The sequence below is a fragment of the Hylaeus volcanicus genome, chromosome 7 (genome assembly GCF_026283585.1).
Source record: "Hylaeus volcanicus isolate JK05 chromosome 7, UHH_iyHylVolc1.0_haploid, whole genome shotgun sequence".
In the NCBI taxonomy this organism is placed as follows: domain Eukaryota; kingdom Metazoa; phylum Arthropoda; class Insecta; order Hymenoptera; family Colletidae; genus Hylaeus; species Hylaeus volcanicus.
The window spans coordinates 10,330,622-10,348,293 of NC_071982.1; the positions used below are offsets into that span (position 1 = coordinate 10,330,622).

Sequence of the window (17,672 nt, forward strand, 5' to 3'; positions counted from 1 at the left end):
AATGTTTAAAATTTTTCACGATGAAATACAGGGTGTCCCAAAAATGTTGCAACACCTTGAAAGGGGTGGTTCGGGAGGTGATTTGAAACAACTTTTTCCTTAACGAAAATGTTGTCCGAAGCTTCGTTGAGGAGATATTAACGGAAAACTCCGACTAATCAGAGCGCGCGTACACCGTTGGAGCGCCCGCGGTAGCGTATCAGCGCGGCCGCCTATCACGTAGCCTACGCTCAACCGGCATACGCGCGCTCTGATTGGTCGGAGTTTTCGTTTAATATCTCCTTAACGAAACCTCGGACAACATTTTCGCTAAGGAAGAAGTTGTTTCAAATCATCTCCCGAACCACCCCTTTCAAGGTGTTACAACATTTTTTGGACACCCTGTATATTACAATAATTTATGTAAATCTATACATGATGCAATAAAATATACCTGAAAATAGAAGAGGATAACAGAATGACTATTAAATATTATTTAAAATAATATAAATAATACTTTATTGATTATCGTCCTCAAAATAACATTTTAAATGATAGAAAAATTCAAAATAATGAAAAAACCGTTCAGATTCGTCTATTTTTCGCAAAGTAACAGTTAACTTGAAGGAAATATAAAAAATATCGATATTTCGAAATCGGCTTGCAAACAAAATTTGAAAAAGTTCACAAAAGAGTTTTTTAGGGAGTAAAATAATATAAAAAGTTTTCAGATAAAAAATAAAATAACTGAATAAAAAAACTGAACACATTTCTGTTTATTAAAAGAAACAAACGATTTGTTTTCTATAATTTTATTAAATTATATTAAAAACCAGCAGTAAACTGTTGAAGCGATATATTTCGAATGATAAGAGTTATAAAAACGTTCAAAGTATAACAATTGTCTACAATTTACACATGTTGTAAAAGATATTGCAGTGCAACTGAATCGTAACTTTCTCGAATATGCTGGAAAACAAATTTGATTAACATTTTCAAATATTGTTCTTTTTGGTATTAATTTCGACGCAAACCACACATATTTTATCATATTTATCACGAGTGACGCTGATTTATAGAAAAAAAACCTACCGCGGCAACCAGACAGTTTGCGAATTTGATGTTTTAGCCACTAAACTAATCATAATCTATATATATATATATATTCCTTTAACTTACGACTTTTGAACAAATGACGAAACTTTATAAATTCTGACAATTAATATTATAAAAATTAAGACTCAATGGTACAAAAACTTTGAGGGTTATGATGTTTGTTACCTATAGAATAAACGTATAAATCATCATGTAAATTTAAGATCCCATAGATGCGATGTCCCCTTGCAAGTCTGACTAAAACTAAATTCTGGACGGATTGCGATTTGTACGTAAACAAACAAAAATAAAAATGATGAAAAACGTTTAAACATATCTTTTGCTTTATTCGTAATGTATGTAAATAAATTGATATATACATGTTCCAATTATTTTTATTTGTATTATATTGAAGATTTACCTTTTGTATTCTAAATTTTCATATACACTCCCTAGCGTAAAGTGTAAAGTACATTTATTTGAATGTAAGGAACTCTATTTTAACGTTACATAAATTAAGTGAATGAAATATTCTTAGAAAGCTGTGTAATAGGTAAATTAATTAAAAAAAGAAAAAAAAATAATATTAAAACTCATCGGAAATACTATAGTTAGTTTTCTTACTCACAAGTTTTAAGACATCGTTCGACATTTATATAGTATAAGATAATAATTAACCATTTTTAAACATAATCAATTACTTAAACCTCGATAAGGCTGAAAAGTACAGACATTAAACATTTTCCAACTTTGGTCCATTGTTTGTTTAATTAAATAATTAGGATTCACGTAAAAAAAATAATTCTCTAAGCTTTTAAATAAAATACATATATAAATAAATGATACAATTAACAAGAGTAATTTACAGTTCTCAATGTTCGTTTGTTTCTTTTTTTCATACTTAATAATACTAGGAGTATTGAATTAACATTTTGTGTACGCGAAAATTGTCGACTCCCATGTACCGTATAAAAGCGCTAAAACGTTTTGGAAAGTATTAATAATGACAAAGAGAAAGTAAATTCAAGTAGTTCCAGGCCTGTAGCCTGCTCGTAACTTTATCAAAGTTAAGTTAAGATTTTAAATTACGATACTACGATAAATGCAAGTTCGCTAGGTTTGCTGAAATAAATTAGCGCCTGGCTAAATATTTGGATTTTTGCCTTATTACTCTTACCGTAACTAGTTCAAAAAGTTATTTGTTACTGAACTTTCAGTCGCTTGTTTTGTTTGTGAACATAATTTGTAGAGTTATTTAAAGAAGTACTATCGACGCAGGCATCGGAAATATCTTCGCTGCTACTGCTACGAATGTCACCCTCCATCTAAAAACATTATATACATAAATATAAAAGGAAAAGTAAATTAATTAAATTTTAAATGTTTATAGCGATAACTCACTTGACCAGCATAAAAAGCATTGTACGCAATTTTAAGAATTAAATACGTCCAGATCATATGTAGGAATAGTAATAAAATTAATAAAGAATTGAAAATATAATATGCTGGGAACATTGGTACTATCTTAGGAGCCTTTATCGATGTACTGTAACAAAAAATTCAATTTAATTGCAGTGAAAAACATTAATCCTTTGACCGCGGGATGATTTTTAATGGAAATTCTAAGAGGTGTACAGGTGTGAATTTAAAAAAAATATCACTTTATAAAGATGGACAAAACGAAACCTCTTTATATTTACAATTTATTCATAGGACGTTTAGTTTCAAAAATTAACATTAAAAACTTAAAAGACCTCTTTTCTGAAATCTCGTAATGGTCTGATCCTGATGCTATTGTTTTAAAGAAAAGAAGCAATAGTCGAACAATCGAATTTTAAAAAAATATCGCCTTATAGAGAATGACAAAATGAAATTTTTTCATATTTACAGTTTATTCATGCGACGTTTAGATTCAGAGATAAAAATTGATAACTTAGAAGACCTTTTCTCACTTTTCAATCTTTATTTTCGAAACTAAGCGTCCTGTGAATAAATTGTAAATATATAAAGTTCAATAAAAAAGAAAGATAATAAAATAAAAAAGAAAATTTGATGATCCGGGAATCGAACGCGAGTCGAAAAAAGCACTTGGCTTATCAATCGCTCGTAAACTTTTATTTTTTTTCGAAAATAGAGAGACATTACTAAACATTTTTTTGCACAAAATGTTTACTAGTATTGTACAGTAATCCAACAAAATTTCATCAAGATCCGTGATACTAGATACGTAAGGTTCCCTTGTAAGATTAGTAGAATGTACCTGTAAATTATCCAAAATGGAAAGACACCGATACGTGTGGCAATCCATAGTATTGTAAAAATAACAAATATACAATCGCAGCACTTTTGGTAATTAGCATACTTTGCCATCTTCGCAGCCTGAAAAATATATAAATATATAAATATTAGTAAACACGTATAATTTTAGAATTTTGTATGATACACAGTTAAACTTACTTCTAGAAATATATCTGCACAATCGTGCACTAATAATACTAATGTACCAATTCTGGTCAGATTTCCAATCCACGAAAAGCACATCAACATGATAGTAGCTATATGGTGGATGAACATTTGCCAGAAATCTTTTCTTTTCACGTCGAAAAATTGCGAGAAACTTAGGGACCAGTAGAAGGTCATAGATATCATATAATACCACCATACGTCAGCCGAAACTGGATGGTACGGATAGTTATAGTAACAATGGTTAATATCCCACAGCCATGGCTTATTCCACAATATAATCAGGCCGTAAAGAAACGAGTATGTATAATACAAACATCTCCAGCTGTGAAGAAAAAGCATATTTGATAACGTAAAATATGTTTGAGTAAATAATACATACATTATCAAATTTAATTAAATAAATTTAAAGAATTGATTCCTAAAGTACACATTATTTCCATAATTTTTTAGAATAAAATATCAACCTGTTTTCGCAGAATTTTGTAAGCGTGGATGGCTTGTCCTGTGCACGTCTTAATCGCATCCATCTCTCTACTTGTCGTTCGGACCAATCTAATTGTTTAGCCAATCCCAGGATCTTACAAACAATTGGTGGTATTTTATTTCAGGAATACACGAATTAGTAAATCATTTACTTAACTGTACATGCCAAGATTACCTTTGCGATGCATCGATTACAAACATGAATTTTGTTATCTTATTAATCGAATACACAAGAATATTTAATTAACAAGGTTCAATTGTGACTTTTAGATATATAAAAGGACAAGCATATATTCAAATTCATTTTTGTTCAAGCCTCTCAATTAATTTTAGTGAATTGACTCTGTTTATTAACACTTTACCAACCGGCAGTGATTGGACAATTCAACAATATTTCTTATTTTAATAACATTACTATCATACAATATTTATTTTGTCTGTTAGAACATTCTCTGGTTAATATTTACATCTTATAACTCATACAATGACAAGAGCACTAATGTTATCTCAATAATAGTTGACGAAGTATTGCATTACTTTGATACTAGAAAACTGATAGGAAATCTCTGTAAACCTAGTATATTATATAGTAAAGTAACATATGAATTGCATATTCCTACCTAACAAAATTCCTTTAATTTAGCTATAATGCTATGTAACAAAACTCACCTGCTTATGCTTAATTTTCCTACTGACATAGGCTTTCTCTAGTACATCATTTGACGGCGCCTTCTTTGACCTCGTATTTTTTATGCCAAGAGACTTTCCGAATGGTGCGAAACAATACCTACAGAGTGATCAATGAAGTAAATTGTCTCGTATAACTCAATTAATACTCTAGACCGGAGATCGGGAAACTATGCCTCTTTAACAATAATTTTTTTCATAGATCTTTATGAATAATAATTTACCTTTCTAAGGAAATGCAAACACATTGTTCTCGCTAATTAAAGTGTTTAATACTTGCACGTGAATATATTATTTACATAAAGGTATACACGACAGCGTACTCGATTATTCAATAAATTTAACAAATTTTCTTCGATACTTCGGTAATGAAATTAGCTCTTTAGCTTTTAAAGTTTGCCGACCACTGCTCTAGACCCAAAAATTCTCTTTTCACAGAACATCGAGTGGCATATCCATGCATATATGTATCATGTACATGAATTATTGCAGTCTACTCACAATTTAAATTACACGAGTAATTAGATGTTTCTGATAATGTGAAGCATGGGTAACGAAACGGATCGTAACCTCAATCTAATCGAGAAATCTTGAAATTCGAGAATCGAAAGTGAGAGAATAAAGAATTGTTACCTCTCGAAACCGTATCTGATTATCAAAAGGATAAGCGCCATGGGTATGGGGTAAATTAAATGCTGATAATCGGCGTATTTGTTTTCGGAATTTGGTTTGATGTCGTCCCATGTTATGTTAGGCGGTAACCAAACATCCGTCGACCAGAAAGCCGACGAGATGTTCTTTATTATATTCATCGTCGTCCTGCAATCAGACGTGCCCATTAGACTTGTTACGAGTTCATTAATTTCTCTGTAAAGAAATCGTTGAATTGAAACGATTAAACGAATACTTATAAATACTTACTGAAACCGCCTTTGCAGCGCAAACTTCAGCTACCTTTCTCAGACACTCAGAGATACTCACGAGATTCTGACGCCGCCACTACTGCGCCCTATGCACACGAATACGTCGTTCGATTCTTACTGTAATCGTTACTTTTAATTTTGTTCAACCAGTTCGATCCTGTGTTTGCGGTAAATAACTATTCGTTGACTCGCTTAGGATGTATTTTTTGAATGTGATCCGTTGGACGTGCATTTAAGTCTATAATTGGTATTCTGATGCGGTGTGTATAGTCGTCACCAAACATGTATGTACCTACTTTGGTTACACAATCGTCTCTTGTAAACTGTAATCATTTTGATAAAAAGTGTCTCATGGATAACCTTCAATGAATCGGTTACTTGTATTGATAAATTTTTATAGTTAATTTTAGCATTGAGGTAAATAATATATGTAAACATGTTTGGAATATTGTTAAATTATAATGGGTTTTTAATTTTGTTTCAGTTATCCTTGAATTTTGTAAAATCGAGTCGAGCGAATCGAAATAATGGTTATTAACGAAGAAATCTAATTCTAAATTGTGCGATACGGGTAACTTCAGTATTTCGACATTTTACAATTTTTATTTTATTAATTTATGGCTTTATGACGAAAGATAAATTAAGGTTGAGTCTAGTTTACAAATGTATAAAGTTTATGTAAATTTAATTCGTAACGTTTCTTGTAAAATAAGTTTCAAACGATATGGTCTAATTTTAAGGTTAGTTTATTATTAGGATCAGCAATTTTCAGTTTGTCGCTCAGTTACTTTGCCTGTAATGAAGGATAAAATAATTTGGGATACCCCTTCTTTTTCTCCTTCACATCCTATTCTAGTATACTATAATAAAGACACTAAATAAAAATAAATAAAATTCACATTTTGAAGCAACCGAGTATCAAATATGACCCATGACAAACATTTAAGAACAATCTTTGAAACATTGGTAAACCAAAACATTTATGCGAGTGTGAAAGTATAAAATCAGTAGTTTTTTTCTTTTTGTAATCTCATATGTTTACATGTAACTCTTAAGTATAACTTGTAATAATAATTGATAAGCTAAAAAGTATATGTGTGTACGTAGAAACAAGTAAGATGATAAAATGTCCGTTCTTTGCTGTATTTGTTCTCATCTGTGTTTAGTCATTTGTTGTCACAAGACGTTTAGTATTAACAGTTTAAACATTTGAAAAGCTATTCCAGTTATTATACAACAATTTTGTAACTGTTTATAACTTCTGATTTTCATTTCTAAATTAATACATATAATATTCTAATATGTGCATTTAGTTATTTATATCTCTTTCATGTATACATTAGCCATTCAGTAGAAACAATTGTTCAACAGTTCTCATTCGTATGCTGTGTTTATTAATATTTATACTATCGTTATATTCTATGTGTAAATAATTATATGTCTTAATTTTACATTCGTTTCTTATGTTTTCAATTTATTTTCGGTGCATTAGAAAACTTTCATCCGAGAATGAGAACATTTAGTTATTAAAAATGTATTTTACATCTCGTATTATAGCAATTTTGATTGAACACCGATTAGTAGAATCTGATATCATTGTGCACATTTGCGATTAACAGGATATTGCTTCAACAAGCGCTTAACTACACGTTGATAGATCTTAGCATTTCTTTTCTCGTGGGATTTCAACAATTCCTGTTTCGCTGTGTCAACCTTCATTTTCTTTCGCTTAATTCCTGGCGTATGGACTAAAAAGGCACCATCGAGTATAACCAGCCGATAGTTCAAAAGACACATCTCAAACATCTAAAATAAATAAATAAATAAATAAATAAATACACAGCATAACATACATTAAACATTTATATCTTTGATAACATGATATTAGAAGAAGAAATAATGGAATACTCCAAGATTTTCTTAGAAACCAAGACTAATTAGAATGTAAATAGAGTTTTATTTGGAATTTCTTTCATATTTTTATTTTTTAAAATGAATGTTTAGAATACTATTAATTTCCAAAATAAGACGTGGAAAGCTCTTGTTGCTAAAGAAAAGGTCAATGACATTTAGTGAAATGTTTCCCAAAATATTAAACAATCACATGTTAAATGTAATTCTTGTTATATTAGAACTTTATCTTATCCATAAATTGACGTATGAAATTGTACCTGACACATTTTATCTTGCCTGCCTTCCCAAGACATATCTTCTGTGTACAAGGGATCATCCCGTGTCCCAATAAAAATTGGTTCCCACCTATGGTGCGGATATTCTCTTTTAGTAAAAATAAGTGGCTTGACTTTGCCTGGATCTGGCCTAATCATCCACCTGGTCAGACCAGGGAATCTTTGGCAATGCGAGCAGAGGAACCTATGATATCATCAAACATATACCTCTATTAACCAACTCTCTGAATGTACAACAAATATCTACACCGATCTAGTGTAGATCTAATAGTAATCGATAGTAATCTCAGTAACATTGTATTAATTCGTACAAACCTATGGAAATATACAGCTGTACCAGCTTTCGTTGCCAAGAGCAGCTGTTTCTTTGTCGAAGGTGGCTGCTTGTTGGCTTCCACCTCAAAAACTGGCAGCACAAAGACGATTCCTGTCTTTGGTGGTCTACCACGAACCATTTCCATGAAACCAGATGCCAGTTTTTTGCTGGGCAAGAGTTCAATGTCTGTCACTAGAACACGCATGGTGTTCGCCTGTGTCCTGGCCACATTTCTAACCACGTTGATAGGATATGTCATACTCCTCTGCTTCCTTTCTGTTTCTGCATCTCCTCTTTGGAGATCGGATGCAGCACAGTCACCCTGGATCTGATTGACTTGCCTCAAAGTGGGTGGGTGACCTCTTGGAAACACCAGATGGACAGAAACCTACAAAAGTGTACAAATTAGAAAGAGAGAAGAATGCGAGTACTTCTGATAGGCGATAATGGCTATTGGGACCAAATTTGGCCACCATTGCATTCTATCGATAATTAAAACAGTTTCTAAGAGTACAATAAAAGTCAGAGTATCGAGTTTAATCATGCTACTAGCGACCCGTTCTGACATCGAGTTGGGAAACCTTGTACATTTCGGGTTCGCATCGACAGGCCCGATCGAGGAGAGCAACGGCGGTGCCAGCATCGAGGCCAGGTGTAAAAATGGCCAGACTCAACGGGCCCTCCCATCTCCTGACCAACTCCACGATTCCATAGACATGATCTGCGGTAGCGTGCGTGCAGAGGGTCACCTCGGGCAGCTTGTTCCTCTCCTCGGTTCCGACTAATACAAACGGTAGGACTCTGTAGGGGCTCTTCTCACCGATTTCCGGGCTCCAGGTGACTTTGGATGCCGGATACGATATAACATCGGGTAGACCATGGTACCATCTGCAAGAACTGTTCCTGGGTTGCAGACCCGCCATGTACATGCCTGCTGTGAACGCAGGTGCTGCAGTTTGCATACGCTGAGAATGTCGTTGAGAACTGGAGTAACTCTTTGGCGTAAGGACGTCATTGAGTAATACTGGAATTGGTTGGCTGTGACCACGACCCACTAGAAGGCGTCCCACCAGAATGAGAAGCAGTGCTGGCAAGAGCCAGAGCAAAACCCTTTTGCCAGAGCAACGCATTCTTCTTTTCTTTATACAGACTCAGTTTCTTAGTTTTCAAATGGTCCTGGCTGGGAAAATGAACTTCCATATTATGAGGGTAATGGATTCATCGAGCTTGAGCTAGTTTGAGCTACCACACTGCTGTTCTCTGAAGAAGGGTGAGACCGCCATGGATGGGTTGATGCAGCGCAGGCGTATCGAACTCCAATTTATACTTTACAAACTTGACTGAAAAATCAATGGAGAAAGAATCAAATCGTGATGGTTCAACTCAAAACATTACTGTTTAATATTACTCGAGGATAATGTTAATAATGAAAATAGCGTCTTCCAAGTTATTATAGAATAATTCATAGTGTGGTATGAGAGAATGAAATGAACAATTAACGATTATTTAGATAAAACGTCATGTTCAGACGCATTGATGCCATGTCGCAACTCGCGCATGCATGACGAAAAATGCGCACGCGCAGTACTATAACTATAGAAAACTATGCACGAACCTAATTCTTTTATACTTCTATCATTGCGTGCATTTAACAGAAACAATTGTTGAGCGATTGTTATTCTCTGCTTTAATTCTTCTAGTCACTTGGAATTGACGAATCACAACAGAGCAAGAAATTGAAAAGAATTGCTCAACAGTTGCACAAGTACTGTCTCTGATGAACGCACCCATTCTTTGGGGCGACTAAGGCGCCAGTTTTATGGTCTTAGATACATTACTGACGTTAAGAACAGTGCGCATGCGCGAGTTGGAGTCACCCCTGTATCACCGTAAACCGCATGTTTTGAAATGAGATTCAAATATGATCTTGGTATTTCATCATAAATTATTCAATCTGTATTTGATGTCAGATATTGCAATGAAATTGAAATACACCCTAATCAACACGAAATTAAAGAAGAATATAGACTATCAATTTATTATTTCTTACTTTTTTATTATATTCCCAGTTTTACTTTTTATTTCTATAACATTTTTCATTGGAGAACCACAATTCATTCTCAGCGAAGTGTGTACATGTTCTATAATATATTCTCCCGATAGTTAATTTTTCATTTCATTATAATATCATAATTTGCTCGATACAATGTACACTAAATTTAAAAAGTTTTGTTTTATACAGTTTTAATTTGTAATAATGTTGAATTAGAAGGACTTGGTAATTCTAGCGTCAGATCAGTATTATAACATTTTTTATAACTAAAAAAACAGTTTTCCTTGTTTTGACGCCAACTGTTCCTATAGGATCATACGTTGTTTCCTATAGCTACAGCACTGCACGCTCAGCTCTTTTCGACGCGCATGTGCGAGCGGGAGCCAAATCTGGTAACACTGGCTATAGGAAACGATACGTGATCCCAACTCTTTTTATTTCTATTATTAATATTATAATATCAAGCTATTATATGACATCGTCTTTCAAGTGACACGTAGTGACACGAGTGTCAGTTGGTGTCAGTGACATTTGTTGAGCTGTCATACACAGGTCCATGGGCCTGTGTTATCAGATTTGGCTCCCACTCGCGCATGCGCGTCAAAAAAAGCTGATCACACAGTGCTGTAGCTATAGGAAACAATGTATGATCACATAGCAACGGTTGGCGTAGAAACCAGGAAAACCGTTCTTTAAGTTATAAAAAATGTGTTTTATCTGTAAAATTATCTGTCCACACAATTAATATTATTATAGGTTAAACTTTACTTTGGTGGACCTAAAATTTTTAAGTTTCTTTTACAGATTTTTCTCGACAAAATCTACAGGATTATGTAAAAGAAACTTAAAAATTTTAAGTCCGTCAAAGTAAAGTGCAGCCTTATTATATGCTAAGAAGTATTTCCAATTTTTCTTTGGGGTGACTAAGGCGCCGATTTTGTGACCTATTAGATACTTTACTGACGTTAAGAACAGTGCGCATGCGCATTCAAAATCGGGTCTTGAATTTCGGTTTTGTAAGAATATTCGATAATTAAAATTCAATCCCACGGGTACTAGTAATTTCCTAATTGCTCGAACAGTGACATGAATCGATATTTTTTGTTTTAATGTTCAATTTTATCTTTTCTTTTCATTTCTGTCCCATAAAACGTTTTTATTATGCGCAGTGCGGCTTATTGTTAACGTCCAGTCACGTGTCAAGAAATAAATGACATCTGTCAGTTCGCGCAGCATGCAGTTATACCAAAGTGTAATGTTTAGTCCGATGACCGTATGTACTTGTACTATATCTAAAAAGAACAATACAATTATTGGAAATAGTGCATTTCACTTCATGTGAATATTGCTGTTGATCTCAAATGGATGAAGTCTTGTTTCGTAACCTGTTTCATCACCCAAACATTTTTCTCAAAATATGTACAATTAAACAATTTTAAGAGTTGGTAAGAGTGACACTGCAATTTGACTATGTTTTTATTTAATATAATTTCAGAAAAACAATGTTGCAAACCACGATTCCTTATCGTATTTAGTTCATAAGTTATATTTATTTAAAGTTTGACATCGCATTTATTTTGCAGAGCAACAATGACCTTTCTTTGGAGCATTTGGCCCTTGACTGTGAAGCTTATTTATATTCTGTAATATATTATTGAAACATACACAAATTTCGTATTACTTGGAACATCATTTTCTAATACCTTATCATGGCATAATATAGCATAATACAGTATAATGCAGCGTATTACAGAATAATACAGAATAGTACATGATAACACAGAATAATGTTGATTACATTTGAAGACTATGGCTCGCAAACCCTCCAAGGAACAATCACACCCTCCTAGCGAATCTATACAAATAATCAATTTTCAAGGTCGTAGTGTAGTACACTGTCGAATTCGATATCAGCAACAACCCTACGATATCTAAAACATATACTGCCATTTCAAAATGTCAAGGTGACCTCTACTTTTTTTATGTAAAATGCATTTTTCCAGATTTCAGAATATGAGAACGTGTAGCTCATTAAATACCGATGTACTTTTGTTAAAAACATTTTTTAATTGCACTGCCGGAAATACCTAAAAAATGATGTCGAAACATTTTTGGTAGACCCTGTATATGTATAGAGTTTTTCTAAGAAAAAAATTCGATTTTTTGAAACGACCAAAGCGGTATAACCCCTTAAATGAATATATGTAACTCCTAAATGAAACGTGATGGAGAATTACGGTTCGTGGCATTGTCTTTCTGATGAATTATATTAAATAAAAACACGTGGCGCCATGGATATCGTAATCGTGGCGCAGTGTACATCAGCGCATATTGAATAAAAGCAAGAGAATCGACAAGATTAAAGGGAGAGTCATCGAACGTGGTTGCCTTATAATTTATAGTCACAGTGACCTTGACCTTCCTCGATGGACGTGCCCCTTTTTCCAGCGCCGCCAAGCCTCAAGGGTGCAAGCTCACCTCTTAGTGATGTAGTAGATATCACAAGGTTGACACGTGTTTCGCTCCCCACGGTTGGCTGTCCTTCGAAACGACATGTACCAAAATCGCGACGCACTTCGGGGATCCACAGGATACAACGTTGCGCTCGCAAGAATTTGGTCTGTCCCAACTCGAGGGACCAGATCCACCAACGTGTCACCGAATTTCGCATAACGATGACAGAACGAGAACGGCACAACGAAGAGGACGACGATGACGTTGTATGTGCCATCGGTATGATTACTGTCGTCAATTTATATTTAATTTAAGACTGGAAGAATTAAGGTATTTAAAAGTATCATGAAGTTCTTAGAAAATGCAAACATAATTTTGTAAGCTAAATGCTAAGCAATGTGTCAAAGTTAGAATAAAAGTCTGCATAAAAATGTGATAATAGAAAAGGATAGGATAGGGAAGGTAGATAAACAATAAACAGAACAGCAATGATAATAATAATGCAAAGATAAAATAAACAGTATTACGAAGAGAGGGGTATAATAAGTGTGCGTAGTTAATATGAAAAAGGCATATGTAAACACAAAGATATTTTGTTACAGGAAATGTGTTAATAACTATATTTAATTCAATTAGCAAAATATTGATCTAGTAATATTTGGATCTTGTCCAGTTACTTTTGTGGCTTGTCTAGTACTTTTTGTATCGCGCCCGGTTACTTTTGTGTCTTATCTAGTACTTTTTGTATCGCGCCCGGTTACTTTTGTGTCTTATCTAGTACTTTTTTTTAACTAGTACTTTATTTATCATTTTATGAAAATGAACTTCAATGTTCAAAAAAAATCGTAACGATATTTTACTTTCGTCGATAACCATAATTTTTATGTAAAGCTTTAGGAAAGATATTTTTTTCTACTTTTCAAAAATAAAATCGACTATTTGAAATGAAATTAAGTTTTATTTCTTTAATAACTATAATTTTTATGTAAAGCTTTAGAAAAGATATTTTTTATGAAAATCAGGATGTTTCCATACATTTTTAAGAACTCATCTACATAGATTTTTCTAAAGCAAGAATCGGGATGTTATTTTCTTTCTATTTCCAAAAAATGAAATTGACTGAAATGAAAATAATTTTCGAAAACAACGCATTTGTTACCATAAAAGATCTCATTTCTCAGATGTAAAATCTCCAATTTCCTTTTTTTTTTTACATTACACTTTCAAATGCATCTGTTTCAAAACTAGAATTCGACTATTTTTGTTGTCTCTTTTTTTTAACAATTGAAATAAGTACTACTACATAGACGTGTATGCATACATGAAATAATAATCGGGAAGTAGTACGTGTAACGTAATCGATAACTCTATTATAGCGGCTAAGGAAACTAAATTAACAATAAATACTCCTAACACTGGTTAAGGTGCGGTTAAAAAAAACCGTAATCATGACCTTTTGTTTGTAACTTAAAAAAAAACAAATGCGTTTAATTTAGTCAGTTCTATAATTAAATTTATTTGATTCAACATAAAATGAAAGTACATTACAAATGAAAAACAAAAGATATTACTTCATTCGTAAAATAAAAAATATATGAAGATAGATTTTACAATTCTTATCATATCCCTTATTTTCACTTTTTTTTAAAACCTCTATCGACATGGTAAATCTATACGCTATAGAAAATCATTATTTATCACTACCCATTAAATATAAAATTTCAAAGATTTCTTGTCTGAATTAATAGAAATGCTTCTCTAATACAAGGGGGAATTCCCTTTTCTAGATTTAGATGAGATATAATTAAATACAATTCTTATATGGGAAGATTAATAATTAAAACATATTTAACGTATCGTCATAATTTGATTTTCACATCAGCTCCATTCTAATTAGTATCAAAGAGATTACGATAATTTAGTAACGTTGAAGCAAATATTGCTTCAAGTTGTACCAAATGCAATATTTTTAAAACAACTTCGCTTTGTAAAATGATAGCAAAATTCTTGCGTTAACATAATAATACTTTAATGTATTGTACACAGAATCGACGACGCCAGTTTCAGAAGACATTCCAACACGACTCGAAACAGTAGTGGAGCCTAAGAAATTAACAAAATCAATAGCCATTCAAACTATAGTTGGTTTACCATTACGGCTGAGATTTTTGCCATCCGTCAAAGACATTTTCGAGGAAAATGGCTCAGGGAAGAAATCTACCAAAATATGGAAGCATATTCGGTTTCTAGGAAGATTATCGCTGTCTCTATTTGGTAAGAACAACGAATTTTACTATTAATTAACAATATGTAGATGGTAAATTCAAATAACGCAATTGTAGCAGACTTATGATCCATAACAACTTCTAAATTAATTTCTAAATATTTACAGGCTTATCGTGGCTGCTCACCATTTGGGCTGTTGTTGGAGCATTCGCCTTTTGCGCAACTGAAGGCCCACGTGAGCGTGAACAAGTTGTAAAATTAAAGTACATGCAGAAGAATTTAGCGGTTGGTTTGGCAACAGAGTTGAGACAGTTGCGCACAGAGCAGAATGAAGACGTAGAGCCACTTTGGAGCAACAAAGTGCAACAGTACGTAGCAAAGCATGAAGAAGTTCTGTTGATGGCTGTTAGTGCTGGATATGGAGAAAGTGGAAACGCAGGACAACTTTGGACGTTTCCTGGCTGTATACTCTTTTCCATCTCACTTCTTACAACGTTAGGTAATATTAAATTATTTTTTCACTTTGTAAGTAGATGAATAAGATTAATTTTAAATGCAATAAACTCTCTCTACAATTTTATTAACTTTACTGTAGTTGGGAATCTGACAATAAAAATCCTCTTTCATGACATTTTAATTATAGAACATACTAAAAATACTGGAAACTCCTGTGGCACACTTTGAATACTTACCTTCATTTCTTTAATTCACAGGTTTCGGTGCCCCAGTTCCACGCACTACGGCTGGTCGAACAGTAACTGTAATTTTTGCAGCGATTGGTATACCTGCACATTTTCTTTTGGTTCTGAACCTTAGTCTTATATTAGCATTACGATTCCAGAAATATGCTATATCCAGGAACACTACTGGATATGATAAAACAGAGGCGCACTTGGTGCCAATGCCTAAGTGGCTTAAAGTAGTGCCTTTCGTTTGGGGAGGTGATTATGAAATTACAGAAAATATTATTACACGCTACGCATGATGTCGCATTGTGCAAATCACGTTTTTCTAGTGGTGCCAACACATTTTTTCTTTGCAAGGGACATCCCCGATCTTTTACGCGACAAGGGAAAGTGTTAAATTCACAGACCTAACCAAAATCCTCTAGCGTCCATCCACGTGCACAATAGAGGAGAGCCTAGGAGCAACAATGACACGTCATTCAGCGCAAAGCACCTTGCATAGCACAACATCACCTGAAAACCTACAGATTAAGATTTTAGTCACAGGTATAGAATTGAGTAGAAGTAAATTGAATTATTTGAAATTGTAGGCAGTTACTATCTCCTGGGAATTCTGTGTTTTGGAGTGGCCAGGTCAAGGCCAATCGCAGCAAGTGTTCTGTTTCCACTGGATTTCACCGCAGCTGGTGGACTTTCAACTATAGTTGGTTATGTGCGAATATTGTACGGATTTTATTTAGAAGGCGCAGTCGCTATCGCGGCTATCGCTCTTGCTGTCTTGCGTGTGTCTACTACGCAGACCTGGACTGGCATCGGTTTGAAATATAACTTACTGGTCGAAGCTTAATTATATTTTTAGTTTTAATCTTTTTTGCTTATAGTATACGAGAAGTCTATATGAGTGAGAGATATCAGTTATCTCTTATATATACGTTCAATCGATCAGGTGATCATGTAAACACTTATTAGCATTCAGCCTGTATCCTTAAATAGGAACACTCGCATAACAATTATTAATAGACTGCGAATCTTTATGCAAAATAAAACCTTTGTAAACGTACCTACAACAATTGAATAGAAATAGGAATTTATGTTACTCTGGAAATATAACATGAACTTTACTTTAAATATTTTTTTATATTATTGCATACTGCCTGCATTTTGTAATTTATTGCACATTCAAATTTCCTATAAATGCATAAAAATCCGTAGTCTAATTATCAGTATACAATGTGTTGTCAATGAAAACATTAAATACTATCGCTGTGAAATAAATTAATACTACATTTTTTAAATTGTAAAGAAAAACTATGCTCAGAATTAGATACTTGAATTTAATATAATTTAGTTTGAAATTGATTTCTTCTGATGCTATTTTATAGATTAGATTTTTACCTTCTTATTTCTAATAAATAAGATATTTAAGGTAATCACTATTTATTAATGTAAAGCAATGAATTTAATAGAATATTTTGTATTTATGTATATAATGTGAAATTGTATCGTTACGCTTTGTACTATATTTTAGGACTATGTATCTGATAAAATAAAGTGTCATAAATAGAGGTTTTATAATTCTTCTTCTATCTTCTTGATTTATTTAAAATTACATGATTTTATTAAATTGTTGGTTTTAATCAAATTTTTCATTTCATAAAAATTGTTGATTCTACTGCACCTGTCCTAGATGCGGAAAGAGAGATGAAACCTCCCTGCATGTGATTACGCGGTGTAAGGAGGTAGAGGACACCAAAGTGGAGATCCTCGGGGCCCAACACCTGGAGTCTACTAATTTAGTTGAGTTATGGATTGATAAACTTCTACGCTTTGCGAATGAGGCCGGCCTTTCCCTATCTTATAGGTAACCTCTGGCCGTATGGACCCGAGTACAATGGTCCATTGAGATTGAGCGTTCGGTCAGACTACCAAATCACATACATACATTTCATTAAAATTCTTCGTTTTATAAATTAAATCACAATTATGTATTAAATTTAGAGCCCCAATTAATTTCATGAATGTTTACTTGAAATTTTGCACAATTATTTTTCAAGAATTGCACTACAAAATTCTGTGAGAAACAAATGAATTTTTTTACTCAGAAACAAGCAATTC

At 33.2% G+C, this 17,672-nt stretch overlaps 3 protein-coding genes and 2 long non-coding RNA genes across 11 annotated transcripts; 2 read left to right on the top strand and 3 right to left on the bottom strand.

The window, feature by feature from the left end:
- Positions 1 to 1,453: 1,453 nt before the first annotated feature.
- Positions 1,454 to 5,828, bottom strand: LOC128879172 (ceramide synthase 6). 2 transcript variants are annotated; one of them, XM_054128080.1, is made up of 8 exons: positions 5,692 to 5,828; positions 5,344 to 5,577; positions 4,693 to 4,810; positions 4,005 to 4,117; positions 3,532 to 3,862; positions 3,335 to 3,453; positions 2,476 to 2,620; positions 1,454 to 2,399 (listed from the first exon to the last, which is right to left on the bottom strand). In XM_054128080.1, the coding sequence occupies exons 2-8, from the start codon at positions 5,547 to 5,549 to the stop codon at positions 2,277 to 2,279; spliced, it is 1,155 nt and encodes a 384-aa protein (XP_053984055.1). In that variant the 5' UTR covers positions 5,550 to 5,577; positions 5,692 to 5,828; the 3' UTR covers positions 1,454 to 2,276. The 2 variants fall into 2 exon arrangements, with proteins under 2 accessions (XP_053984055.1, XP_053984056.1); XM_054128081.1 differs by having other exon boundaries at positions 5,344 to 5,529; positions 5,632 to 5,772.
- On the top strand, positions 5,776 to 6,778 carry LOC128879173 (uncharacterized). The gene is made up of 2 exons (XR_008457575.1): positions 5,776 to 5,917; positions 6,118 to 6,778. It is a non-coding gene; the product is annotated as an uncharacterized LOC128879173 (long non-coding RNA).
- Positions 6,364 to 12,793, bottom strand: LOC128879170 (beta-1,4-glucuronyltransferase 1-like). Its single transcript, XM_054128079.1, has 5 exons — positions 12,670 to 12,793; positions 8,720 to 9,478; positions 8,138 to 8,526; positions 7,805 to 8,006; positions 6,364 to 7,439 (listed from the first exon to the last, which is right to left on the bottom strand). The coding sequence occupies exons 2-5, from the start codon at positions 9,266 to 9,268 to the stop codon at positions 7,227 to 7,229; spliced, it is 1,353 nt and encodes a 450-aa protein (XP_053984054.1). The 5' UTR covers positions 9,269 to 9,478; positions 12,670 to 12,793; the 3' UTR covers positions 6,364 to 7,226.
- On the top strand, positions 10,600 to 17,622 carry LOC128879169 (uncharacterized). 6 transcript variants are annotated; one of them, XM_054128073.1, is made up of 7 exons: positions 10,600 to 10,835; positions 11,361 to 11,636; positions 11,775 to 12,924; positions 14,692 to 14,919; positions 15,038 to 15,370; positions 15,585 to 15,812; positions 16,148 to 17,622. In XM_054128073.1, exons 3-7 carry the CDS (start codon positions 12,618 to 12,620, stop codon positions 16,402 to 16,404), a joined length of 1,353 nt encoding a protein of 450 aa, XP_053984048.1. In that variant the 5' UTR covers positions 10,600 to 10,835; positions 11,361 to 11,636; positions 11,775 to 12,617; the 3' UTR covers positions 16,405 to 17,622. The 6 variants fall into 6 exon arrangements, with proteins under 6 accessions (XP_053984048.1, XP_053984053.1, XP_053984051.1 ...); XM_054128078.1 differs by lacking the exon at positions 10,600 to 10,835 and having other exon boundaries at positions 10,877 to 11,636; positions 15,585 to 15,631; positions 15,713 to 15,812; positions 15,915 to 16,291; XM_054128077.1 differs by lacking the exon at positions 10,600 to 10,835 and having other exon boundaries at positions 10,879 to 11,636; positions 15,585 to 15,631; positions 15,713 to 15,812; positions 15,887 to 16,291.
- On the bottom strand, positions 14,137 to 15,196 carry LOC128879174 (uncharacterized). Its single transcript, XR_008457576.1, has 2 exons — positions 15,057 to 15,196; positions 14,137 to 14,912 (listed from the first exon to the last, which is right to left on the bottom strand). It is a non-coding gene; the product is annotated as an uncharacterized LOC128879174 (long non-coding RNA).
- Positions 17,623 to 17,672: the final 50 nt, after the last annotated feature.

What these genes read in the sequence shown, in the direction of transcription:
- LOC128879172 (XM_054128080.1), bottom strand. Translation starts at nt 5,549, where the DNA reads ATGGGCACGTCTGATTGCAGGACGACGATGAATATAATAAAGAACATC. An exon ending in CCATTTTGGATAATTTACAG is followed by an intron (nt 2,621 to 3,334) that starts GTACATTCTACT and finishes TTTTTGTTACAG; the next exon opens with TACATCGATAAAGGCTCCTA. An exon ending in ATGCTTTTTATGCTGGTCAA is followed by an intron (nt 2,400 to 2,475) that starts GTGAGTTATCGC and finishes TAATGTTTTTAG; the next exon opens with ATGGAGGGTGACATTCGTAG.
- LOC128879170 (XM_054128079.1), bottom strand. Translation starts at nt 9,268, where the DNA reads ATGCGTTGCTCTGGCAAAAGGGTTTTGCTCTGGCTCTTGCCAGCACTG. An exon ending in GCGAACCCGAAATGTACAAG is followed by an intron (nt 8,527 to 8,719) that starts GTTTCCCAACTC and finishes ACACTTTTGTAG; the next exon opens with GTTTCTGTCCATCTGGTGTT. An exon ending in ACAGCTGTATATTTCCATAG is followed by an intron (nt 8,007 to 8,137) that starts GTTTGTACGAAT and finishes ATGATATCATAG; the next exon opens with GTTCCTCTGCTCGCATTGCC.
- LOC128879169 (XM_054128073.1), top strand. Translation starts at nt 12,618, where the DNA reads ATGGACGTGCCCCTTTTTCCAGCGCCGCCAAGCCTCAAGGGTGCAAGC. An exon ending in TGACGTTGTATGTGCCATCG is followed by an intron (nt 12,925 to 14,691) that starts GTATGATTACTG and finishes TATTGTACACAG; the next exon opens with AATCGACGACGCCAGTTTCA. An exon ending in ATTATCGCTGTCTCTATTTG is followed by an intron (nt 14,920 to 15,037) that starts GTAAGAACAACG and finishes AAATATTTACAG; the next exon opens with GCTTATCGTGGCTGCTCACC.